Source organism: Fringilla coelebs, assembly GCF_963513975.1.
Source record: "Fringilla coelebs genome assembly, chromosome: 24".
In the NCBI taxonomy this organism is placed as follows: Eukaryota; Metazoa; Chordata; class Aves; order Passeriformes; family Fringillidae; genus Fringilla; species Fringilla coelebs.
In genome coordinates, this window is record NC_140050.1 from 5,097,036 (window position 1) to 5,122,170 (window position 25,135).

At 59.0% G+C, this 25,135-nt stretch overlaps 2 protein-coding genes across 2 annotated transcripts; one reads left to right on the top strand and one right to left on the bottom strand.

The window, feature by feature from the left end:
• Positions 1–788: 788 nt before the first annotated feature.
• RNF126 (ring finger protein 126) lies at positions 789–8,690 on the bottom strand. The gene is made up of 9 exons (XM_084221308.1): positions 8,590–8,690; positions 5,826–5,884; positions 4,529–4,592; positions 3,434–3,678; positions 2,847–2,915; positions 2,694–2,763; positions 2,372–2,465; positions 1,829–1,944; positions 789–1,614 (listed from the first exon to the last, which is right to left on the bottom strand). The coding sequence occupies exons 1-9, from the start codon at positions 8,662–8,664 to the stop codon at positions 1,462–1,464; spliced, it is 945 nt and encodes a 314-aa protein (XP_084077434.1). The 5' UTR covers positions 8,665–8,690; the 3' UTR covers positions 789–1,461.
• Positions 8,691–16,874: 8,184 nt separating this feature from the next.
• FSTL3 (follistatin like 3) lies at positions 16,875–24,345 on the top strand. The gene is made up of 5 exons (XM_084220951.1): positions 16,875–16,978; positions 18,878–19,063; positions 21,798–22,013; positions 23,002–23,229; positions 23,320–24,345. Exons 1-5 carry the CDS (start codon positions 16,921–16,923, stop codon positions 23,370–23,372), a joined length of 741 nt encoding a protein of 246 aa, XP_084077077.1. The 5' UTR covers positions 16,875–16,920; the 3' UTR covers positions 23,373–24,345.
• The last annotated feature ends 790 nt before the right edge of the window (positions 24,346–25,135 follow it).

The window sequence follows — 25,135 nt, forward strand, 5'->3', positions numbered from 1 at the left end:
CCCAGCCCACTCCCAGGGCCCCAAAAGCCGAGGGAGAGGCAGGGAACCCCAAACTGCCAAACCCTCCACCCACTTCCCGGCAGCTCCCATGGGGACAGGTTCTCCCTTGTCTGCTCTGGCCTCTGCCACAGAGCAGTCCCAACATGTGGTACCATCACAGACCCCCAGCCCTCCAGGAAACCTCCTGACCACCTCAAGTCCCTGTGAGGTGAAGGGGCTCCCGCTGAAGGATGGTGAGAGCTTCTCCTCTCATGCCTCAGGGCCCAGGAAGCAGGGACATGGCAGGGAGTCACTGCCCGCTCTGGTGACATTCTTGTCATTCTCCGAGCTCCAGCTCTGTCACAGAAACTGAGTCACAAACATACCTGGATATTTTTCTCTCTCTCCTTGTTTTAATCAGCTCTATTTTAAGTAGCTTTGCAATACATTTTTTTTTTTCTCCAAAATGTTGTTTTCCTGGTAACTACTCGGTCACAATGAGATTTGCTGGTCCTCGTTCTGCTGCACACCCAGTCCTGTGTCGGCTCAGCAGAACAGCCTGCCCCAGCTGCGAGGGGGGCAGGACTGTAAGGGGGAAGAAGGTGTAAAAAATAGAAAACACCAGGCGAGGATGATTCCAGCTGCGATCCTTGGCTACCTGTGCAGTGATCCACAGGCTGGCAGTGGCTCCCACCGGAACTCCCAGCACGCAGGAGGGCTCAGAGAGGCCCAGCCTGCCCGGGGAAGGCAGGACAGCTTGGTGGCCTCAGAGCTTACCCTGTAGCTTTCCTCAAATCATGCATAATGGCTCGCAGAGCTGAAATGTCCATTTATTGACAACAGTAATAATTTAAGATTATAAAAACCCCTTTCAATGTTGAGTATCAGCGGGCAAGGTTATAAAGAGAAATAAAAGGGACTCGAGATGGGACAGGGAAGGATCCCAGGGTCTACTTGAGAGTTCCTGTTTCAGTGACAGCTATTGGTCCTCCCCATATGGTGATCCTGGGGGGGGAGGCAGCATCCTTATACTTCCATTTTAGACGTCAATCTCCAAAGCAGAAAAGATAGTATCCAAGGGGAGGAGGAGGAGCAAAAGAAATAAAAGAAAGGGATCTCAAATTCAAACCCATACAAACAACCTTTCCATTCGGGATTCAACCACTCGCTCAGCACCTTGGGGTTCCCAGCCGGGGAGCGCAGCAGCCTCGCACTGCAATGGGTAAAGTCCACGCAAAGAGGATGTTTTTATTGACAGACAGAGCTCTTTCCCCCCTTTTTCATCACAGAACTTGAGGCTTCTCATCTCTGAAGGACCCAGAGGCTCCGTGTCTTCAGAAATCAAAAGGAAATTCTGGGGGCACTGCTCCTGCCTCGTCCCCTCCCCTCGCTCTGCTCTGGAAGCCCCTTTGGCTGCTCGCGGTGGCCAGGGAGGGAAGGGGAACAGTGGAAGGGCCCCGGGGACAGAGGGTGCGTTAAGATTCATGAGTTGTTCGATGAGTTTTCATTACTTGGTGAGCTGGAGGAAGAGGAGGAGGAGGAGGATGACGAGAAGTTCATCCCTGTGAGTCCTGGGGGGTTTGTGGCAGTGTTTTGTCCACTTAAACTTTTCCGGCAGACGGGACACGTGTCATGCTTTGGGGAGCAGACAAAAAACAAAACAAGAAATAGGGGAAACGGGATTAGAAACACAACAGGGGAGCAGCACTCGAGGAATGGGCTGGGATGACACTCCATCCTCTGACCACAGGCCACTGGTGCTCCAGCCTCATCATGGAGGTAGGAAAATATTTACAGAGGGGAGCAGGACCAGACAAAGCCCCCAGTGCTGCACGCCCCAGACACTCACCTGCTCCAGCCACGGGACGATGCAGCCGTCGTGGAACAGGTGATTGCACGGTAACTGCCGCACGTTCTCCCCGACTGTGTAGTCTTCCTTACACACAGGGCACTCCAACCCGGAATCTGCATGGCACAGGGAAAGCCAAGCCCAGCTGAGCAAAGGAGGAGAGAACAATGCACAAAGCCCCTGACTCAGGACTTGTCATCCCTCTCCCCCTCCCCACCACTGCTCCATCCCTATCAGGAGGAAAGCTTGGTGCTCTGCAGTCCCCACAGCATCACCCCACCTCCCCCTGCCCAGGGTATGCCTCATCCTTCCCTTCCCTTCTGCTTTTCCATCTCTGTGCACACTGAACTTCTCACAACCTCCCCAGGGCAAATCCATCCAGCCTACACTGCTCTTTTTTTGTGTGACTGTAACAGAGCCCCTTCAGCTCTCTGCCCGCTTTGAAATGTTTTATGCCTCAATGGTACAAACAGACAAGATACAAGTCCCAAGAAAACATTACAGAGAGCTTCCAGTGCACAACTCCATGGAGCAGACACATACCTACGTGCTCCTGTGTGATCTGTATGGTGGGGAGGGCCTGGATCTTCTCTTTGTCCGCTGGCGGCGGTCCAGTGTTTTCAAACTGATTCAGTAACTGGAAAAACAACCAGCCAGGCAGGCAGAACAGAGAGGTGAGCTCAGCAGCACAGAGCTCAGCAGCACAGAATCCACTCGTTTCCTGAGCCAGGGCACCTGGACCCCACACTGTGGATCCCTTCCCATTTCAGTCCCCCAGCCCCTCATTCCCCGCACCCCCACAGGTGCTGCCCCTCCTGCAGCATTGCACAGGAGGATGGGGACTGCAGTGAATCCCAGTTTTTACCTGTGTGATAATCGCATCGAGGCCATTGGCACCCCAGGCGTAGTCCATTGGATTTGAGTGCAGGACTCCCCTGAAGAGCAAGGACAGCAAGTGAGTTCATCCTGGAGCACCAACGAGACACTGTCAGAGAGAGCAGCACATCCTCCAACTCACCAAGGGCCCAGGCCTAGGTTTGGAATTGTGGTCGGTGCAATAATTCCATTGACCAGCTGCTGGATAATTCTGAAAGACAAGAAAACCAGGATTGTGTAAGAATTAAAGTTTGCTGGCTCCCAGCCCAGCACCCCAGCATGGAGGGAGAGGCTGAGTAAGCTGAACACTGTCACATTGTTGGAGGCAATTAAAAATACCCTACAGCAATTGCAATGGCAGCTTAGGGAGTGATCAGCCACTGATAAAGTTTCAGTATTTGATTCATAAGGGGACAATTCCTGACATGATGGCGAGTGGCTCCCAAGATGTACTTCCACACTGTCTGGTGTTCTCTTCTGTTTCCACTCACAGCAAGTACAACAATTTTACAACACCTGGCAATGACCAGGGAATATTTTTCTACTACAGGACAAACTCCCAAGCACAGTCCATGTCACCACCCAGCTGAAACAACCCCAACAGGCTCAGGTGTGACACAGATGTCACCCACGGCAGTGCTGGCGATCTTAGGGACGCTGCTCCCATAAGCCAGGAGAAAAGGTGAGGAACAACAGGGCTCCCTCCTGAGGTGGCAGAGTGGTTCTCACCCTTCCAGCGTGGGGACGCCCTCGTGCCTGCCTGAGGCTCGGCGCGTGGCCAGGCGGGCGCGGGGCTGCCTGGCGCCGTAGCGGTGCCGGGACTGGTGCTCGCGCTCCCGCCGGTTCTCCGAGTCCCGGTTGTCTTCTGGCTGCTGCACGTTGGACCCGAAGGGAAACTCAAAGCTGTCGTCAAAGAACCCGAAAGCAAACTGGCCATAGCCCGGGGGCAAGGTGAACAAGGGCTGATCCACGTTCTGGAGGGAGGGAATGCAGAGAACAGACTGTGACAAAGAGGAAAGAACAGCCCTTGGCTCCCCTCAGCTCGGTAAAATTCAGAATGGGAGAAAGGTGCTGCTGGCCTGCCTCCACATCAACCCCTGCAGTCCAAAACTAGCCCTGGAGTCTGCCACACTTGACCCAAGCACCCATAACTTGTTTGCTCTCACTCTGACATTGCTCCAAGTGCACTTCATGGCCAGCTCTAATTGGAACATGACATACCTGCAGCAGCAGTTCGAAAGGCTGTATGAGTAAATGCATGTGTGTTAATATTTTCTCTAATATGAGTGATTGGGTGAGTGATAGGAGTAAATAGTTTGTAGTGAAACGGGAGGGTCAGTTCCAAATCACAGCCCCTAAAAGTCCTGGGATGTTTGGATCAAAGTTCCAAGCACTGCTGGTGTCCCAGCAGCTGCCCACAGCCTGGAGTGACACTGGGACCAGCGCCCTCGGCAGCAGCTCAGTGAGGAACAGACACTGGAAGTGCACACAGAAGCAGAAATAATCACAGTTCCCTGCTTTCTCTTTGGTGTGTCACTGCTGCTTCCGAGCTGAGGCTACTGCATAGCAACACACCCAAATCCTGCTCTCCAAATCCTGCTGAGCCCCCTCACGACGGGAATCAGCTATGAGAGATGGTCCTATGTAACACACACAGCAAAAATATGGTATGTGGAGATTTCAGGAGCAGCGTGTGGAGGATATAAATTCCTCCTTTCCAAATTCTGTCATGATCTGGGAAATGTTTAAACAATGCACTATTGGAAAAATACTCAGTCCAACAGCAAAGCAGAAGGTGTTGGAAGAGAGAAAGGACTTGCTCACCTCAAAAGGATGCCTGCTCTGATCAGGGGCTGATGTGGAGGAGCTGGTCTCATTGTCAGCGTTCCTAGGGGGAATGAAGAGCACTGGTAATCTTCTCACAGCGGCTTCCAAGGCTTTTCTGCCCCCCTCCCATCCCAGGGCAGAATCAGCTCAACAAAACCTGGTCCTCCCTCAGCTGCTGATTTTCTGATTGCCTAAATCAATTTTCCCTCTCCAAACCTTTCATTTTCCCACATCCTCACCCATTTCTCCCTACCCTATTAGATCTCACAGGCTGCAGAAAAGTGCCTGAATGATGTCAAGCGAGGATTTGCCCCACAATCCATTTCAAACACAGCTAATCCTCCAGAGCACCAGGAAGACTTAAGGCACAAACACTGATCTCTGTGACCCCAAGACACAGAAGTCTAATCTTGAATCAAAGAAACTTCTCTACTGCAGAGGCATGTAACCCAACAGCTCAGGATATTGGGAAAACTGTTGTCAGACTTCTGCTTTCAGAGCTGCAGGAACATTTCCTGCTCAGAACCAAGCTTTGCATTCATGGTACCGAAACTGCTGAGATTCAGCAACTATGTGACTCTCCCAAGGTCACAGGGAATCACCAAAACAGTCAGGATCAGCCAGCATGGATTTTCTGGCTCCAGGGCTGGCGATCAAACCAAACATAACCTGCTCAGTGCAGAAGCCCCAGGCCATGCACCACAATCAGCAGGCAGCACCACCCATTGCCCCTGGCCCCTGCACTGCCCACAGACTGTCCTGGACCTGGTCACAGATGAGGCCTCACAAACACAACTGAAACATTTTAAGACATTCCTGCTGCTTCTGCCACCAGTGGCAGCAGAGTAGCACAGAAACACAGACCTCACTGCTCCAGGGCAGAGTCCAAAGTCTCAGCCACAACATTTTGCTGTTCATCCCCAACATAGTCACTTACTTACACTGAGGTGTCCGTGCACTCACCATTCCCAGATCCCTCTCTCTGGGGTTATCTCTGCCCTGATGACTCAGATCAGGTCAGAGCCACCACACAGCACGGGGAAAGCCTTCCTACCACTTCTTTATGTTTGTTTAAATCAAACCATTCCTGCCCCGCCCCTCAGCAGAGACAGTGGACACTCAGCATTGCTGTGACAGATTGGCCACAAAGCACTGTGTTCCAAAAGTGAGGAAAAATGAGCTAAAGCTGGGGCAGAAGCAATGTTTGTTTTATATCAAACATTGCCTTTGAACTAGGAAGAGAGCAAAGCAACCTGGGCTCACTGGAGCACCAGCCCCTGGGGCAGCATATTACCTTGGCTCCTCAGGAAGCTCTTCAATAAAACCAGACTCACACCGTGGGCAGATGTAGTCCTGCAGGAGAAGACACACTGGGTGAGAGGAGGAGGTGGCACCTCAGAACTGCAGGGTGTGACAGGGTGGGAGGGTCCTGCAATCTGCCATCTTCAGCACATGCAACGGTCCCAGAGCCATTGTGACCCCAAACCCCAACATTTGCCTTTCTGAGCCAGTGAGGCCAGAGCTCAGCCTAAGCCTGTGGGAGCTCAGCTTAAGAATGATGAGGGTGATGCTGATTAATCCCCCAGTACAGACACAGCTGATGCAGTTCCAGTGAAGTGAAAGTGAAACCCCCAAGGCTCCCTGCACAACAGCCCACAAACTTTGGCCCAGCTGTGTGTTTGGGGAGCAGGAAACAATGCAGGAATGGCAGCAGGGATTCGGTGAGGTCACGGTGCCCAGGGAGGCTAGATGGTCCCTGTCACTCACACAGCCTGGGATTCACAGCCCACAGGGACACTCTGGGTCACTGTGCAGCCAGGACCTCACACTCCCACACCCAGAGCTCACTACAGAGACCTGTCACCACCCCAGTCCCCTGGGCCCTGAGTGTGCCAGGACAGACAGGCTGAGCATGCAGTCCCTGTGACAGCCACCTCCTCACAATTCCTGGCATTAGTGAGGAATTTATCCTCTAAAATCTGTCCTGGGCAGAGCAGCCCAGAACACTGGAGACCCTGAAAAGGAACTGTTTCACTTCCCAGTGCTCAAGAAGCAGCACAGAGCCAATCCCATCCCCTGCCCCACAGAGGGCACACACCACCCCAAATCCCCGTGCTGGCAGAGCCAGGCTCAGCACAGAAGGCATTTAAGAGCTTCTAAAAATAATGCCACTTCCTTTTGCTGCTGTGTTGGAATTGGCACAGCCCTGAGCCAGACTGAGGGATTCCCCCAAGGAGTTGAGGCTGCTGATAAGGCCCTTGGGGTCACTCCTCTGGCCCCTACAGCTGACCCTGATAAGGCCCCAGGGAAGGAGCACAGCTTGGAGCCCCTGCATGTGCCCTGTCTGCCCAGGGAGATACAGGAGCTCTGAGCTCAGGAACAGACTGGGAGAGGTGGCTGCTCCCTCTCCCACACAGTGCTACATCTGCTGCTGTGGAACAGCCATCTCTGCACCACTGACACCAGGTCTGAGCTCAGGGTCTCCTGGGTGAGCACAGGGGGACTGTAGCCCATGAAACCCCCTGCCCAAGGAACCCCCTGCACAAGGAACTCTCTTTGTGTTGCTTCCCACCAGCACAAACTGGTGGGGACACATGTGGCATGGGGGTGAGTGACCATGCCCTGAGCACCCTGCCCCAGGGAGCTGCTGTGTGTGTGTCTATGTGCTCCCAGCACAGGGATCAGCACATTCCTCTGCAGCTGGAACAGCACAAATGTCAAAGTTTGTTGATTTTCGGGCTGTTTGAGTCCCTCCTTTGGCAGCACTGGTTACTGTGCCTGCAGATGGTGAGTGAAACCTGAGGGAAACCCAAGGGAAACCTGAGGGAACCTGGATCCCCAAAACAAGCTCATGAACTCACAGAACTGAGCCCCCAAACACAGAACCCACTCCCTGCCTGCCCCAGTCTGGCCAAGAGGGCCCAGCTGGCACAGCCAAGTGTGCCCAGCCAAGTGCACACAACCAGATGTGAGCACAGCCCAGCACGAGGTGTTTGAACAGAAATAAAGAACAGATTTCCTGGGTTACCTCCTGGCTCCTGCCCACAGCCCATGTGAGCTCAGCTCAGTGAGTTTGCCCTCACTCATACACACGAGCTGGGAGCTCCAGCATGGCCCACCCTGGCCCAAAGGAGAGGGCAAAAGGACAAATCACAGGTCACAAAGCAGCCAGCCCCAGCAGGGACAACTCTGCTTGTCCTCACAGGCTTTTCAAGTTGAGTGCCAGCAACCAGCAATGACTTTTGAGACAAGGTGCTGTGAAAAGTGTCAGGACAAAGAGACCATCAGCACTCTCCAAAGCACATTTAACATCTCAGGGAGCCAAGCAGGGAAGCAACTGATCCACCAGATCCTCCCTAACAGCCCACACTCCTTCTCCACCCACACCAGGACAAGTTCCACACACACCGGATTTTGGTGCGTGATTAAAGCACCTGCCCAGGTGCCTACACAGCACTTCTACCTACGTGCTGCCGAGCACCTCCCTGCGCCCCAGCCGCCCTCACCGCGGGGCTCCTCTCGTGTTCATTAAACCTCCTGAAAGAGCACCGAGAAACCCCCACAGCCCGCGCTGCTCACCGGGCACCGGACGGGATCAGCCTCCTGGGGCCGGGGGTGTCACAGCTGGGCCCGGGGGCTGCTGCCGGACGGGCTCCCGGCCCAGACCGGCTCCCCGTGGGGCGGCCGGAGCGCTCGAACCGCCGCGGGGCCCCCATCCGGGCGGACCGGGGCCGAGGGCCCCTCCCGCCGCGCCGCCCCCGCCACGGCTCGCCCAGCCGCTGCCCCTCGGCCAGGCTGGCCCGTTCCCTCCGCAGGCCCTCTCCCCTCGCCGCCGCAGCCCCGTTCCTTCGCTACGGACACCTCGCCGAGCCCCTCTCAACGCCCCCGAGCCCCGGTGCCACGGGCGGAGCCCCACAGGGCAGCCCCCGCCTCCCGGCCGCTCAGGCCCCCTGGGCCCCTCAGGCCTCGCCCCCACGTGCCCGCCCCCTCGGGGCCCCCACCCGGCCCTGCCCGCGCTTCCGGCCCTCCCCGGCGGCCCTCCCCGGTGCCCCACTCACGGGCAGGCGCGGGGCGATCTCGGCCGAGCAGCAGTGGCAGAAGAACCGGCCCGGCTGCGGCGACGCCTCCGCCATCTTCCCTACCCGCCGGCCCCGCCCCCCGCGCGCGCCGCGGCGCCGACGGCGGCCGAGGGGGGACAGGGGACAGCGCGTGGCGGAAACGCGGAGGGCAAAAAGGGCTCAGGGGGCGGGGCTAGGCGGGGGCGGAGCTTCTGACATATTAAAGAAGTGGGCGTTGGTTTTGACCATATTAGGAGATGGGGCGTGGCTAGGGAAGCGGCGGGACTGGATCCCCGATTCCGGGAACCCCCCCACATTCCGGGAACCCCCCCCCAATCCTTCCTTCACCCCCTCCTCCCCGGGCTCCTGATCCCTCTCTCAGCCCCACCGGAACCTCCAGTTTTAAAATATCAATTTAATTTTTAAAAGAAGAGAAAAAAAATGAGCTGGGGAGAGGTTGAGTCCCCCGAAAAGAGGAAAAAACGGAGTGAAAAATCCCGGTGCTTCAAGATGCAATAGCCCCAAAGGAACTGGAATGTTCCGTTTTGGCAGAACACTCTCAGGCTGGGTGGTTCCGCCAGACCTTTCCCCTTGGATGCTGGAGGGTGCTGGGGAGGTTTTTGGAGTTGAGAGGTGGAATGTCCATTTTTGGGACCTGAGAATCCCACCGGCGGCTCGGTTCAGTGTTTTGCCCAGGCTGCAGCTTTTGAGAGAGCAGAGGGTCTGCCTGGCCCTCCCTGGGGTCCCAAACCTTAGTGTGGCACTGCTGAGCCAGGGTTTTGGGGTGATTTTAGGTGATATGGGTGATTTTTGGGGTGATTTGGGGGAGATTTTAGGGTATCCTCGTGATATGAGTGATTTTTGGGATGATTTTGGGGCATCCTCGTGATATGAATGATTTTTGGGGAGACTTTGGGGTATCCTCATGATACGAGTGATTTTTGGGGAGATTTTGGGGTATCCTCGTGATATGGGTGATTTTGGGGAGATTTTGGAGCATCCTCGTGATATGAATGATTTTTGGGGCGATTTGGGGTATCCTCGTTATATGGGTGATTTTTGGGGTGATTTTTTTTGAGATTTTGGGGTATCCACGCAGTGCGGTGGTGAGATTTTGGGGAGGGGGGAGATGCTGAGGCTGCCGGGGAGGATCGAAATGACAGAACCGCGGGATTTGAAGAGCTCCGCACAGCGGGGCTGTGAGGTTTTGGGGTTTTTGGGGTTTCGAGCCAGCCCCGCTCCCAGCAGGTGGCATCTTCAGCCCAGGATTTGCCGCTCCAGCTTCGCCGGGTGATGGAGCCGGGGAGGGATTTGTGGAGCAGCTCAGGAGCCGGGTGAGGCTCGGCAGAGCGGGGACAGGGGCTGGACGCTGGTGACACCGAGCTCTGGAGGGCTGGGCCAGCGGTCAGCAGCTGGGAGGGCTCGGTGGTGGTGCGAGAATCGGGGCAGATCGGCAGAGTTCAGCGACCGATCGATGATCCCGGGCGCTGATAAGGCGTTTATTTATTTATTTCCAGGTGATGAGGAAACTGCTGCTCCCGTCACCCTTTTATTCAGCTCCAGACAGTGCGTGGAGCCAGACAGAGCCCGGAGCCCCGCGGCTGCGGATGGGGCATTTCACACCCCAAGGGAAGCTCCTTCCCTCCCCGCGGCTCTCCAGCGCCCTGTTTCACCGTCGGAGGACGAGTTGCCACTTGATTAAACGATGTGGGATGGGGAAAGAGGGGGGGAAGGATCCGGCTCCACTGACTTTGTCCCTCTGGAATTCCCTGACGCAGGAGCTGTGGAAGCCGAACGTGGCAACGCTCGTTGGGATGCAAATGGCAGCGGATGTGGATGCACGTGGAGATAAGGGCAGCGAAACGGGCACGCAGCGGTGGGGAGGGTCCCCCAAAAGCCCCTCACTCACCTGTAGGGGTTTGCCTCCATGTCAGGACTGCAGCTCCTGCCCATCCCTCATTGACCATGGAGAGAGGATCGCCCCTCTCCAGCAGCCCCATGCCCTGCCTTCAGCCCCAGCCATGATTCCTCCCCACAAAGAGCATGAAAATCCCATGGAGACCCCATCTCTGATGCTGCTGGGGCACCCCAAGACTGGGGGTTCTGTCTCTGCCTGTCCCCCCCTTCCTTCTGCTGCCTCTGAGGAAGCCGTGTCCGCTCAGGAGCAAATTTGAGTCACCCAGGGGAGGATTTTCCCACGGTGCTGCAGAAAGACAAACTGCAGCCTCACCTGAGAGGGCTGACGAGGAGGTGACACCTCCCCAGGTAGGATCGAGTCATCCTTAGACACAGCCCACTCCCAAATCGGCCACCCCGCTTGGGAAGGGCAGTGGGAAATCTCCCAGGGGAAAATCCCAATGGAGGCTCCTCCAGCAGCTCAGTGCCACCATCTCACCTGGGCTGAGCAGAGGAAGGTGACACGTGGCCCAGACTTGTCACCCTGATTTTTTAAGATTTTCTAAGCCTTCTGATGTTTACATTCTTGTAACAAACTTTCTCACACACTTTATGTAAATAACTTATTGTTTTGCATTCTTTTACGGAAGAGGAGGAGAGATTTGATGGGCTGTTGGTTTGTCCAGTGTCATTGGAGAGGTGGCACTGTCACTTTTGAAAATCCATAATTGTTGGAGTCAGAAATTAAAAATTCTCATTTTGCCTTGGAAGAGCTGCGTGTCCACATCGTGTTATTTCGTGCCCTACAGTGACAGAGGGTCAAGGATTCCTCCTGGCCTCTGGAGCCTGTGTTCCTAAAGAAAAGTGGGGACTGGGGCTGAAACCCCCTGGCTGCCCAGGTGTTGGGGGCACAGGGGCAGCTCTGGGCACGGGCTCATCCCAGGCTCTGCCTTGAGCCCTGGGAAGCACAAGCACCTCCTGGAGCCAGAGCAGCTCGCAGAGCAATTCCTGCCAAGTGAGAATAACTGGTGCAGCTGGTCTCCCTGCTCCCCTCCACCCCACATCATATATAATTGCCTATTTTAATTAATAAATTGGAGGCCACTCAAAGGAAAGCGGCGAGATTCCTTACAGACACTGCCGGGATTGTCTACCCGCCCCGAGCCAGTCGTGTCACGGCGCATTTGAATCGGTCTCCTTTGAATTTGCTCAGACAGATCGAGAGATTTACATCCCCCACCTCATCTCCTGGAGCCTCACACCTCCAGGCTGTGGGTCTGGATCCCATCTGGCAGTGATCCAGCAGCTCACGGTGACCCAGGAGCAGCGGCACAGGCTGAGTCCCATCCTCAGCACCCCAGGGGCTGCTGCTGGAGGGTGGTCCCAGCCCTCCATGGCTCTGATCCCTGGAGCAGAAGGGCTGCTGGCATCTTGGTGGTCCATCCCTGGCCCAGCTGTGCTGTCCCAATGGCTCACCTTCCCCTGGGAGCAGCCAGGGCAGAGGGGCTCAGGGGAAGTTCATGGTCCCAGGGGGCTGATTTTAGGCTCCACCAAAAATTTTCCTTTCTCTTTTTTTTTTCCCTTTTGGATTCTTTCCTTTTTTATGCTTGGTTTAAACCATTGTTCTTCAAGGGAAATTTTAATGTGAAAAACATGCTTTTCTAACAACTGCCAGCCTGGGCCAAGCAATGAGGCTCTTTGGCTGACAAGGGCTGTGTGGCAGATGTGGGCTCCAGCGAGGACGCTGTGACCTGTGGTGGCTCTGCTCTTCAGAGGCCGAGGGGATGGGGATCCACCAGGCTGGGATGCTGGGATTGCAGTGCCAACAGGGTCCATGCTATGGCTGGTATGGGATCCACCAGGCTGTCTGTCCCACCCCAATAACAGCACCTTGCTCCCGGAGCAAAGATCAGCCGAGCAGCCACTGCCCTTCCCGGTGCTGCTTCCTGCAGCAGCGCCTCTCCCCAGCCCTCACCAAGGAGCTTTAATGACCCGGGAGGTTTTCCTGGCTCTGCTGGCCCCGGTTCAGCCCCACACGGTTGCCCGACGTTCCCGGTGCTGCCAGCTCTCCCTTCCAGGCTCGCCTCGCTCCTGCCCCTGGCCGCGTTCGCGCCGGGAGCCCGCACGGCCGCCGGCGCTGACTCACGGCTTGTTTACACTCACACACGCACACAAACACACACAAAAACACACAGACACACACACACAGAGCCCGTGTCACCGCCAGGCCAACCCCACCGCGCTCGGCCATGTGGGCAGAGGGATCAGCCCGTAAGGAGCTCGCTAAGGTGGCTGGAAATGCGGGGACAGGAGGGGTGGAACTGGAGCCACGAGCTGCTCCTGGCTGGGAGGGACAGGATGGGATGGGGTGGGATGGGATCCATGGGATGGGGTGGGATCCATGGGATGGGATGGGATCCATGGGATGAGATGGGATGGGATGGGATCCATGAGATGGGATGGGGTGGGATGGGATCCATGGGATGGGATGGGATGGGATGGGATGGGATGGGATGGGATGGGATGGGATGGGATGGGATGGGATGGGATGGGATGGGATGGGATCCATGGGATGGGATGGGATGGGATGGGATGCAATCACTTTGCTGGCTCTGGTCGCTGCTTTCCCACATCCCAGCCTTCCCATGTCGCTTGCACCTCCTGGCTCCAAGCACTGGCATTTATTTCCCCAGCATGGACAGAGCTCAGAGCATCTCCCATCGGTTCAGGGCAGAGCTGGCGGCACTGAGACCAAAGATTTGAAAAGAAGAGGTGTTGGACAAGTGCAGCTCTTGCTGGGGGCACCAAAAACACTGAAGATGACATTTCTGAGAAGGGGAGAGGGAGTGAATCCCCCCATGGTGATGCTTCCTGTGGTGCCTGCAGAGTGCTGGGGATGCTGGTGCCAGCAGCAGGGAGGGGGTCTGGGTCTGAGCACCAGCAGGAGAGATCAGAATTTGATCAGGAATCAAACAGAATGGGTGATCAGATTTGGAGGGGCAGGTCTTGGGAATGTATGTCAGCCTCCCAGCCCTCCCTGAACGCTGGCGCTCCCGCCCTGCCTTCCTTCATGCACACAAGTGGAAGTGTCCCAGCAACACGAAACGATTACTTGGCGAGGAGAATCCAGCTCAGCAGTTCTTGGCATTTGTTCACGGCTTTTCATCTTCAAAGCTCCTTGCAAACATTAGCAAACTAATCCCTGCAACCTTCCTGGGAGATAGTGCAGGATCAAGCAGAGGAGCATTATCTCGCCTCAGCAGATGGGGAAACTGAGGCACGGAGCGGTGACGCTGCCGCCCCGGGGCGTGGGGCGAAGCTCCGTGTCAGCGCTGGGGGTGGAGTGAGCCCATCAAGGTGCCGGCCTGACACTCTCTCCCCAAACAAGCCCTGAGTCAATTCACTGGGCTGGAGCCGTGAGGACACGGGAGAAAATCCCGCCCCAGGGTCAGGGCGGGCGGCAGCAGCCGCGGGGCCGTGCCCTCGGCTCACGCCTGGCTCTGGCCACTCGCCACGTGCTCCAAGGGATGTGACCCAGGCTCAATCTTGTCCCCCTTTGCTGAGCTCCAGTGCTGGCCCTGCTGAGCTGAGCCTGTCCCCGAGGGTCCCATGGGCTCATGGACAAACCTGAGCTGGGGCTGTGGAGCCCCCACAGCAGCCCCTCTCCCCACTGCGGTGTTTGGCAGCATCTCTGCTTGCATGAGAGAAAACTGGGGCATCCCACTGCGGTGAAGAGAGGAGGAACGGGGCCAGGATCATCTCTGTCTGACAGGGAAATGGCAACATCCAGGGCCAACACCTGCCCACAGATCCACGCTGGCGGTATGAAACCTCTGCCCTGACCCTGGGCTCTTCTTCTCAATAGAACGTCTTGTTGCAAATTGCAGCTCTAATTGGTTTAGCAGAGTTTAATTAGCCTGAACTGATGAGAGAGGCGAGATTCCCTCCTTAAAGGAGCCCAGCAGCAGCAGCAGCATGCAGCAGCTGGTGTTTGGGGGGGGGGGGGGAATGTTTGGGTCTGAACCTTGTCCTGAAATCCTGCTGCAGCCCTGACCCAGCATGGCACCAAATGCCCAGAGGAAAGATCAGATGTGAAGCCACCATTCACTGTGCTCCAAAGGGCTCCTTTGTCCCCTCTCCCGTGCCTCCAGCCGCCCCCAGCCCTGGCCCAGGGGTTCCTCTCTCTCCCTTTGGGTGCTGCAAGGCTGCTTTCCCACAGCTCCCAGGCCAGCTCCTCGCCACACTCACCCCGTGGGTGCTGCTGGGGCTCAGCCACACCCTGGGGTGTCCGTGGGGTTCAGGGAGACAGCATCACCCTGGGCGTGGGACTGGCCAGTAGAATTTTGTTCCCAGCTCTGGTTGAGAACAAGCATTGTGGTATCACCACAGGCAAGTTGCTTCAGCCACAGGCAGGACGGTGGCAAGCAGATCCCCCAGCATGGCTTTCCTGGCAGCAGGGCAGCCTCATCAGGACTCTGAGCACCCTTTGGCTCAATTCCCTCCTGGCCACCAGACTCATCCTGCCTTTCTATCAGGAGCCTGGCTGCTCCCTTACAGATGCAGCAGCTCCTGCTGCTCCGAGCGAGGTCTGACCCCTTCCCTGCCAGAGCCTGCGGTTGTGCAACCCCACTCACAGCCAAGGAAAATCCCTTCCTGGCCTCTGCGAGCTCCTCTCGCATCCTGGAGCATGTGAGTGAGCGAGTGCATCACCACCCACTCGCTCACGGACATCCCGCTCGGAAGTTTGGCTCCCCAGCCCTCTGCCCTTACATGGGCAACTGCTCCGAGCCAGCCTGGGTCACGCCAGCCAGGACAGGGCCAGGAGCAGCCCAGGGCCAGCAGCACACTGGAGCGTGGTGGCCAGGGGCTGCTGGCTCTGTCCTTCCCCCCAGGACCCTCCACTGTCCCCACCACACACTGTCAGGAGGTGCTGCAGGGCTCCTGTACCTGTGGATGGTACCAAAACCAGCTGGGGTAAACCTGGCCCTCCCCATTCCCAACCCCTCCCTGGGGGTGCAAAGGGCTGTAAGTGGAGAAGGGAAGGAAGATCTGCCTTGGTGAGAGCCTGCCTGCTGGCTGGAGGGATGGAGATGTGGCAGGGACAGTGACACTGCTCTCTGTCCGTGCTGGCACAGGGCATTGCACCCGCTCTCCCTGTCCCCAAGCTGCTCCACGTCCCACAGGACCAAAGCTGTGTCCAGCCCCATCCCACGCCAAACTGAGCTGCTCGTGATGTGCTGGCACCACTCAGAGCCAGGAGGCTGCTGCTGGGCCGGGTGGGTGGTGCAGGCTCCCCTGGGTCCTGCGGCCAGGGCCCCTCTCCGAAAGAGCCCGGCTCAGCCCTGCCGAAAACATGACCTCAGCTGGGGCCAGTGCACGGGGTGAAACGTTCCTCAGCTGCATGGCTGGGAGCTGGAAAGGGCTTGGGGGCTGGAGAGGGCCCTGGGCTGTGGCACAGAGCCCTGTGTCCCCAGAGCTCTGCCTCGGGAGGGGGGTGACGGTCCCTGGTGCATCCTGACTCCCCTTCAGACAGGTGGGTGGTCTCTTTGTGGTGGCACCAAGCAAGGAGCAAGGCTAAACCTGCTCTGCCTTGCCTTGGGTTCTCTGCTGCCCTGCCCTGTCCTGTAGGAGCCCCACAAAGCCTGGGAGCCCCTGAGAGCCTGGCAGTGCTGGCCCAGCTGCAGTTCCCCAGCCCAGGGAAGCTGTTCAGGAGCCAGATGAAGCAGTCCTGGTGGTGATGGGGACATCCGTGGAGGACAGGGGCAGAACGTGCCACAGGGGTATGGCCCCACAGTTCTCCTTCCTCTCCTTGCCTGGCAAGGCTCAGGGTGGTGCCTCAGTTTCCCTCTGTGTGCTGGGAGTGATGTTGGGTACCAGCCGAGCTGGGGGAGTGTTTGGGGAGCAGAGATGAAAGGAGCCATACATGAGACAGCCCACACCGTACCCCTGCTGCCAGCCGGGGCCGCTCGGGGAGGAGGCAGGTTCGGGTTCATGCGAGGATGGGTGGGGAGGGCACAGCCGTGTGGGCAGCACGGGAGCGCTCTGGGGTCCCCCAGGCCTCGGGGTGTGTCCAGACACTGCTCTGCTCCGCTGCACCCCGATCACCGAGGGCACCCCTAAACCTCCCCCGACCCATCTCAGAACCGGCGTGCCGGTCCCCGCCCTCTCCGGGGGACTCACGGACACGATCCCCCCCCCCGCCCACTCGGTGACGATCAGACCCTCGTAGCCTCCCGCCGCCCCCCCCGCGCTCATCCCCCTTGCTGCCCCCCGACTCCACCGCCGCTGCCCCCGCCCCGGCCCCCCCGCGCCGCCCCGCCCGGTGATTCACGCCGCCCCGCCGCTTTATAGCTCCGTCGGCCTCGCCGCCGCCTCACAGCAACAGGTCACCGGAGCGCCCCGGCCCGTCCCGGCCCGTCCCCGCCCGGCCCGGCCATGCCGCTGCGGCTGGCGCTCTGCCTGCTGGCGCTCTGCAGCCCCGCCGCCGCGCACGGTAAGAGCCACGGGAGTCCCGCTCCCGCCGGGGGTCCCGGTGCACCGTCCGCCCGCTCCGCCCCGGCCGCCGGTAACGCCGCTCCCGCCGGCAGGTGTTCGGGGCGGGGGCGGCCCGGCCCGGGGTCGCGGCGCCGTTATGGGGCGGCAGCCTCGGGTCCCGATGTCCCGTCCCGCCGGGCGGATGCCGGGCTCTCGGCGGCGCAAACCCGCTTTACCGGGCGGAGCGGCGGCTGCCGGGTGCCCGGCGGTGCCGCTCGGGTGTCCCGGTCGCCCGGGTGTCCCTTCGTCGGGCGGGTCCCGTGGCCGCGCGGCGGGAGCGACCGCCCGGGTCCCGCCCGGCTCCGCAGCCGCGTCCCCGATCGCGGCGATGCCGCTGCCCGGCCCCGGCATCCCGCAGCCGGTGTGTCCCGGGGGATCCCCGTTCCCGGGCTGCGGGAGGCAGAGGCGGCTCGGGGTTGCGTCCCCCCGGTGGGACGGGCCGGGAGCGGGGCCGGTCCGTGACCGGGGTGTGGAGTTCGGAGCTTGGACCCTCCCGGTTCCGCTGCCGGTGCTAGCGGCTTTCGCCGTGCCTGGGCGGCGTCGGCACAGTGGGAGAGTCCCGAGATCCCGCACCGGGGCTCTATCAGCCCTTCCCAGCGCCTCGGAGCCGTGCGGTGCCGCCGGTGTCCCCGCAGCGGAGCGGGAGTTTCCAACTTCCCCCTCGCACGATGCTGAATGTTCCGTGGGGAGTGGGGGCCGCGCGGTGTTGTAACGGGAAATTGAGCTCGGAAAGGCAATCGGACAAATCCGTGGAGAATAAACCCGCGTGCTGGAGCGGCCGGTGCTGCCCGGGGTGTCCGGGCACCGGTTCCCGCAGCCCGGGGCTTTGCCCCGCGATGCAGCCGGGCTGGGAGCCCCCCGGACTTGTGACCGAACCAGAATCGTGTGCGTGGGGAAAGGGGGGAACAAGGGGGTCTAGGGCGGGGGCGGGCTCCGCTTTGGAGCCGGGTGGATCCTGCTTAGGAGGGGAGCGACTCTCGCCTGGCAGCGCAAGACCCGTCCCTGCCCCCATCCCTCCCTTCCATCTTTCGCCGTTTAGCAAACCTCAAGCACAGCTAATGAGAGCACGAACCCAAATAAGCGTCACAAGAGGCTGGTTTGCAGAGGCGGAAATTGCAAAGAAATCACTCACAAAAAAAAAAAAAAAAAGAAAGAAAGAAAAAAAAAATCTAACTGATTTGCTGGTGGGTCACGGAACAAACAGGCTTTTGAGTCAGAGGGATCAGTGCCAGACCCAAGGGCTGGGGCAAGTGCCCTGTGCTTCAGCCACTGGCTCAGATGCTCCCTGCAGAGGCCGTGGGTGTCGGGCTCCCGTGTCAGAGAACAGTTCCATCCCTCTGTGGGGCCGCTGGCACATGCCAGGAGATCCAGCCCTCACAGCAGCCACCCACTGGCCCCACTCTGTCTGCTGCCCTGGGCTGGGACCCCCTCTCTGTGGAGCCAGGCAGGAACAGGGCAGAGAGGCAAGGGAGAGGCAAGCTACAAGCCCAGATCCTGGCTGGCAAGCTGGGCATCTCCCAGAGCATCCATCACGTGGAGTGCTGGGATAACTGGCCCATCCCTGTGGTCCAAGTGCTGGATTTGGAGCCCGTTGGCAAAAGAGGGCTGGCAGCAGCTTTGGGGTGGCCATGGGGGCACTGAGTTGCCATGCCAGGGACTCTTGGGGGTGTCTGCTCTGTGACAGCTCCCGTGCCATGGGAGCCAGCACAGAGCATCTCTAAGTTCTCTAATTTGTCCCAGGCGCTAGAGTGATCCCTGTGTCTCTGTCCCGAGGTGCTCCAGCCACAGCCAGGATCTCTCTGCCCTCCTCAGGGGTCCTGGCACAGCAGGGATCCCTCACCCTCTGCCCTCTCCACAGGTGGAATCTGCTGGCTGCAGCAGGGGAAGGAGGCCAAGTGCACCATGATCCTGAAGACAGGCGTGACGTGGGAGGAATGCTGTGCCAACGGCAACGTGGACGTGGCCTGGTCTAATTACACCTATCCAGGCAACAAGATCAGCCTGCTGGGCTTCCTGGGGCTGGTGACCTGCCACCCCTGCAAAGGTGAGGAGCTTGGGGGGTGAGGGGCTGCTGTGGGGCTGAGCTCTCCCCGTGGGGAATGTGTGGAGCCCTGGGAGCAATACTCAGAGCCTGCAGCTGCAGGTGATGCAGTGGCACAGGGCTGGGCTGCCCCTCACCAGAAGGGCTCTCCTTGGTGGCCTGGGACAGCACAGGGAGCCCAGGGACTGCTGACCCCATGCTCCTGCTGCTGCAGCTCCTGGTTGGATGCTGCTGTGGATCAGGGCTGGCGGGACAGCCTGTGTCCCTCAGCTGCTCTCGTTTTGAGTGTATTTTAGTTGCTCTCCCAGTGGAGAGGGATGCATGACCCAGGTCTTGGCCGGGCAGCCAAGTGCAGGGAGAGGATCTGGAGCTGGCTGTTCCCAAGTTAACCCCTCTGCGCTGGGGCCTCCCTCCCCTGCCCTCGCCACGGCTGCTCAGAAGGAAACTTTGTCAGGTTTTTCTAAGGAAAAAAGATCTATTTCTTCTTCCCCTCCGTTGCCCCTCGCTCCTCCCAGCGCGTGTGTGAAATGGCTTTATGTAACGGGCAGTTCCAGAAGTGGAAACTCTCCAGCTGTGAGTTCCAGCCCCGCCAGATGTTTTGGCGTGTGCCGGAGCTGCGGCTCCTCCAGCCCTTGCGTGGCTGTGTGAGAACACGCTCCAGGACCTGCTGCCCGCAGGAGGCAGGAGCAGGGCTTTGGAAGGTCATGTTGTTATTTGCTTAAAGGGAAAAAAGGTTTTTAACAAAACCACTTCCCCCAGCTCCCCGCACCCCTCAGCGCTGCTGCAATGGCAGCTCCTCAGGCCCGTCCTGCTGAGGCTTGGGGCTGCACACTGTGCCAGCCAAAAGCTGAGTGAGATCCCAGCCCCTGGCCCCTGCTTGGAGCGAGCTGGGAGCACTGGAACCCTCTCCAGGGGCTCCCCTGTGCTGGAGGCAAAGTGCAGTGGGGACAGGCAGCCCTCAACCAGGAGTCTGCACTCGCCTCACTTATCTCTGTCAGGAGTCTGGGGGTCCCAGGGAGGGCTGACAGTGGCCACAGACCATGGAGGGGGCTGTGGTTCCTGGGGTTTGTTGCTGTCTGGCAGCAGGATCTTTGAGGAAACCGCTGGAGAGCCTGGCCAGCACGTGCACCACAACCCCCCACCCTCAGGCAGCCCCTGCCTGTCCCATCCAGATGGAGCTGGTGCTGCTCCTCACCAGGCTCCAGAGGCCTTGGAAGAGGGCGGGTAAGAGGAGCTGTGCTCCCACTCCCCGGCCTTGTGAGGCTGGGAGAGGTTACTCCAGGATAAAGTGGGCCAGGGATGGTGCTGGCCTGACCCTGGGGGCTCTGCAAATGGGTCTCTGGGGGGAGGTGAAATTCCTGGCTCCAGCTGCTGGGGACACGGTGTCCCCCCAGAGGACCCAGAGCAGGGGGAAGCCAGGCTGCAGGGCTGGGGTCACGGGTGGATTTTCCAACTGCTCCAACTGTCCCTTGCTGGGATAGTCTGGATGATTGGATTCTGCACTGCTGGCAACATCTTAGAGTGGAGGGCGATAGGGTCTTGTTTGCTCTGGCAGCCTTGGGACATGGAGCTGCCCTGCTCTGTCCTGGGGTCCCCCAGTCTCTGCCTTCTCTTCTCTGGGACAGGCCCCAGCTATGGAAATCAGGGAGCAAAATGGGAAAGTGTTTCTCAGCAGGGAATTTCCCCCAGGGACAGCTGGGCCAAGCAGACAGGGAATTTCCCCTTCTTCCATCTTCTTTACTCATCCTCCTCTTTCTCTTTCTCCCCCTCCTCCTCCTCCATGTCTCCTAAGGTGGCCCACCTCCCACAGGGAAATCCCCCTCTGTGCCTCCCAGAGCTCCCAGCACACACCCTGTCTGTGTGGATCCTTCCTGCCGGGGGTGAATCCCCACCTTGGGAATCCTTTTGCTCCTGCCCTGCATTCCTCTTGGTGGGTGCTGCTGTGTCCCAGCAGTGCCTGTGTCCTGGGAGCTGTGGGGGCATTTTTGGGGTGAGGGATGTGTGTGCTTTAGGTGGCAAAGGGGAGTTCAAAGGGGAATCAAAAGGAAAGTCCCTGCTGCTGACCCCTTGCAGAGGCACCAGTGTCCCTGCACACCAGCGTGGGTGCCTGCTTGGAGCTGGCAGCCCCACTCCATCCCCGCCGGCGTGGGCACAGTCCCGGGGCATTGGCAGCACCCCCTGAACCTGGCCCCCACGCTGGCCGGGAGGTGACCTGGGGGGACAAAGCATCTGCCTGTCTGGGGAGCAGCGCTGGCCGCTGCCTCCCGCCCTTGTGTTCCAGTCAGGGAGCGAGACAGGGGCGGGCATTGTCTGCCGGGAGCGGCATTCCCATCGCCCCGACAGCTCAGAGAGCCCGGCTCCTTCTGCAGCAACCGGGGCCTTGTAGAGATAGATTTTTTCCATTGCACAAGAAAAAGAAATGTCTCCTTCCAAAGAATAAATAGATGGGAAGGAGTGAGCTGGTGCTGAGCGGAGCCGGGGCTCCGGCTGGGGTGAGCACTGGAGGATTCATGGAGCTGCAGCCAACGACCTGCTCCTGCTCCGGGGCTGAGCAGATCCAGATGCTGCTGGGACAGCTCGGCGTCAGCACGCGTGCCCTGACCCGGGGGGCGTTGGGGACCACGAGGGGGGACACCCTGTCCCACTCGGTGTCACGCTGTGGGGCCGGGCAGGACGGAGCCTCCCCTGGTGGGTGACATGAGCCAGTCACTCACGCATTGCTGCCCTCTGTCCCCAGAGAGCTGCGAGGGGGTGGTGTGCGGCCCCGACAAGGTCTGCAAGATGAAGCACGGGCGGCCCCAGTGTGCCTGTGCCCCCGACTGCTCCAGCCTGCCCCGCAAGCTGCAGGTCTGCGGCTCCGATGGCTACACCTACCGGGACGAGTGTGACCTGCTGACAGCCAAGTGCAGAGACCACCCCGACCTCGAAGTGATGTACCAGGGCAAATGCAAAAGTAGGTGCTGTTGTGCCCCTACCCCACTGTGTCCCATCCCATCCCCATCCTGTCCCCATTCCCTGTGGTTCAAGGAGGGAAGGTCTGTCCTGGTACATGGGTCTCATTGCCCCTTGAGGGGACATTGCAGCTTGTTGGTGCAATGGGGTTTGGCCTTGCCTCAGGCTGAGCAGTAACAGTCCCTAAAATGTCATTTACAAACGTCAAGCCCCTTTTTTTCCTCTTTTGTAAAGAGTGCAGCGATCCACCCAGCCCTGCCAAGAGCTGTCAGAAGGATTATGGTTATTTTTCCAGCCCTCCTTTCTGGAAGGCTTTGCCTGTCGAGCTCTGGGCTGCGCAGGGAAACGTGGGGCAAGAAATGGGAGTTGGGAGCTGCAGATGCCAAATCTTCCAATCCATCAGGGAAAGAGAGGAGGGTGGAGGGACGATGGGGGTGCACGAGCCTCCACCCTCCCCAGCAGAGCCCTATGCAGGGCCTGATCCTGCTGCTCAGGCTCCCTCCACCCCCATGCGCCCTCGATCCAGCGCTGGCTCTGCTCCAGGGTGACCCTGCCCTTCTCTCTCGCCGGGGCCAGCACGGCAGCTGCCAGCCTGGCTGCAGTGGCTGCTGCTTCCCTGCCAAGGCACCTGCGTGTGGCTGCTGGCCCAGCCGGGTCCCGCTGTGCCGAGCAGGCTCAGCCCTGCACTCCTCTGCTGCAGCTGGGCCTCGGCTCCTCCCGCCTGGCAAAGCTGTGGCCAGGGCCGAGCCTGGGGACTCAAGGTCATGAGCTCCCTCGTGCTCAGGATGCCGGCCCCTGCCAGCCCCTGCCCTTGGGAACAGCACTGATGGGGAGATCAGGACCCTCTGGCTCTGCTCTGTCCCCCGGTAGCAAAAGGAGGGAGGGGATTGGATTTGCCTGGGATGATGCCCAAAGCCTGCCCGGGGTGGAGTACTGTGGGAAGGGCACGGCTGTCCCTGGGGTCACTCCAACGCTGTGCTTCCCTGCAGAGTCCTGCTCCAGCGTGGTGTGTCCTGGCACACACACCTGCGTGGTGGACCAGACAGGCAGTGCCCACTGCGTGATGTGCCGGACAGCCCCCTGCCCTGAGCCCACCAGCCTGGACCACGCCCTCTGTGGCAACAACAACGTCACCTACCCCTCGGCGTGCCACCTGCGGCGAGCCACCTGCCACCGCGGCCGCTCCATCGGCGTGCGCCACTACGGGAGCTGCTCAGGTGAGCAGGGCGGGGCAGGGGGCAGCGGGCACGGACCCCCAGCCCCTGCCCACCTCTCACACCCCCCTCACCACTTCCCTCTGTTTCCAGCTGCGGCCAAATTCTCCGCAGAGACGGACAGCGTGGAGGAGAACTACGTGTGAATCGTCCCTCGGCCGAGCTGGGAGACAGGGGCATTATGTGTATATTGTACAAACCATATACCTGATATTTATTAAGATTAAAAGATCCTTATTTATCCCTGTGTATGTTAAGCAGTCGCAGGGGGCTCGATTCCCATCCTGCCAGCCAGGGAGCAGGGGAGGGGGCTCATGGCCGGAGCCAGGCTGAGGTGCCCAGGGATGCTCTGGTGCCCTCCCCTGCTGCCAGTGTGGTGTGGAGGGGTGTCCGTGGGCCCCCCCCACGTGTCCTTGGCCAGCAGCCCTGGGCCTATTTATTTTTGGATTAATTCTCGGTACTCTGCTGACGTTTCTGGCCAGGAGCTCGAGGTCTAGAGGGAATCTGCACTTTCGCCTTCCCTGAGGGGCTCGGCCCCAGCTGCCAGTGGCAGGAAAGGCAGTGCACGCTGCATCAGATTGGAGAGAGATAGATATATATTTTTATATATATATATATAAAAACATATGTATGTTATTGTCTCCTAAAGTTTCAGCATGTGTGTGTTCAAATGGATTTCAGTTTAGGTTTTTCCTAGGCCCGTTCAGACCAGGCTCCCACCATCCTTGGAGGCGACGCCGGTGCCCGGAGGGCTGGTGCAGTGGCAGCCCTGCCTGGGGGGCACAACCATGCCCCTACCTAGAGCCCATCACCCAGGACAGCTGCCCCCAGCCCCCCTAATCCCTGCCTGCCAGAACAGCTTTGGGCACAGCCTGGGCTGCGGGGGGAGCTGGCCCTGTCCCCCCCCAGGACCCCTCGGCGTGGCCGTGTGGCCCCGCACCCCCTGCTCTGCCCACACCTGTATTTATTTTTACTCCTTCTCTCATTTCTTCCATTGTCACCTGTGTAAATACCAGCTCAGCTCTGACACCAAAAAGCTCTTGACTTTATATAAATATCATATATATATTATATATAAAAATACCTTATTTTCTATTTTTGTATGACTGGGTTCTGACCCCCGAGGTAGATGCTTTGGGAACATCCACATTCCCTATTCCATATTGTTGGGGCATTTTACGGCTGTGTTATGATTTGGATTACAATTAAAAACCAGAATAAACAGTGCTGCGTGTCTGGTTTTGTTTGGGTTCTGGGGTCGCAGGAAAACCTGTTCTCCTTGGGGCTGTGCATCCACACCAGGGTCTGGGGATGTGGGGAGCCCCCCACAGCCATGAGGAGCTGCATCCCATCTACTCCAGCTCCATGCTGGGGTTTTCCAGCCCAGCCGAGGCTGCTCCGTGCGGTGGGAGGGAAGGGGAGAGCGGGGAAGAGCAACCCGCGGCAGATAAATCTGTTCCCAATCTCGGGCCGTGCCATGAGGGTTTGGTATTTCACAAAACAATTCCTGCCGGTAATTGGGTCCCGATGTGGGATGTTTCCCGGGCAGCAGCCTGCGGCTTGGCGTGCTGAGCTCCACAGGAACTGCAGCCGGATCCCCCTCGGCCGCATCCCCTGTGCCGGGGGCCGGCATGCCACAGCTCCTGACCCCTGGCCAATCCCCTCGGAGCCATCACCGGCCCGGCAGCGCATCACAGAGAATCACAGAACCATTTCGGTTGGAAAAGACATCTCAGATAACCCAGGGTGGCCATGGGGGGGGGGGCTCTGCTACAGCCCCCCTCTACTCGCCCAGCTCAGCAGCGTCCCCCTGCTTTTTGGGGCTGTGCGTCCGGCACTTCTCAAAACGCTGCCCATGCCTTTCTAGGTGCCACTACAGGCGGTGGTGTGCGGCCTGGGCTCCTCCACG

Excerpts from the sequence above, each read along its gene's own strand:
- RNF126 (XM_084221308.1), bottom strand. The coding sequence starts at position 8,664 with ATGGCGGAGGCGTCGCCGCAGCCGGGCCGGTTCTTCTGCCACTGCTGC. Across the intron at positions 3,679-4,528 it reads AGAGCAGGCATCCTTTTGAG|AACGTGGATCAGCCCTTGTT; the intron begins GTGAGCAAGTCC and ends CCCTCCCTCCAG. Across the intron at positions 2,916-3,433 it reads GGCGTCCCCACGCTGGAAGG|AATTATCCAGCAGCTGGTCA; the intron begins GTGAGAACCACT and ends CTTGTCTTTCAG.
- FSTL3 (XM_084220951.1), top strand. The coding sequence starts at position 16,921 with ATGCCGCTGCGGCTGGCGCTCTGCCTGCTGGCGCTCTGCAGCCCCGCC. Across the intron at positions 19,064-21,797 it reads GACCTGCCACCCCTGCAAAG|AGAGCTGCGAGGGGGTGGTG; the intron begins GTGAGGAGCTTG and ends CTCTGTCCCCAG. Across the intron at positions 22,014-23,001 it reads GTACCAGGGCAAATGCAAAA|AGTCCTGCTCCAGCGTGGTG; the intron begins GTAGGTGCTGTT and ends GCTTCCCTGCAG.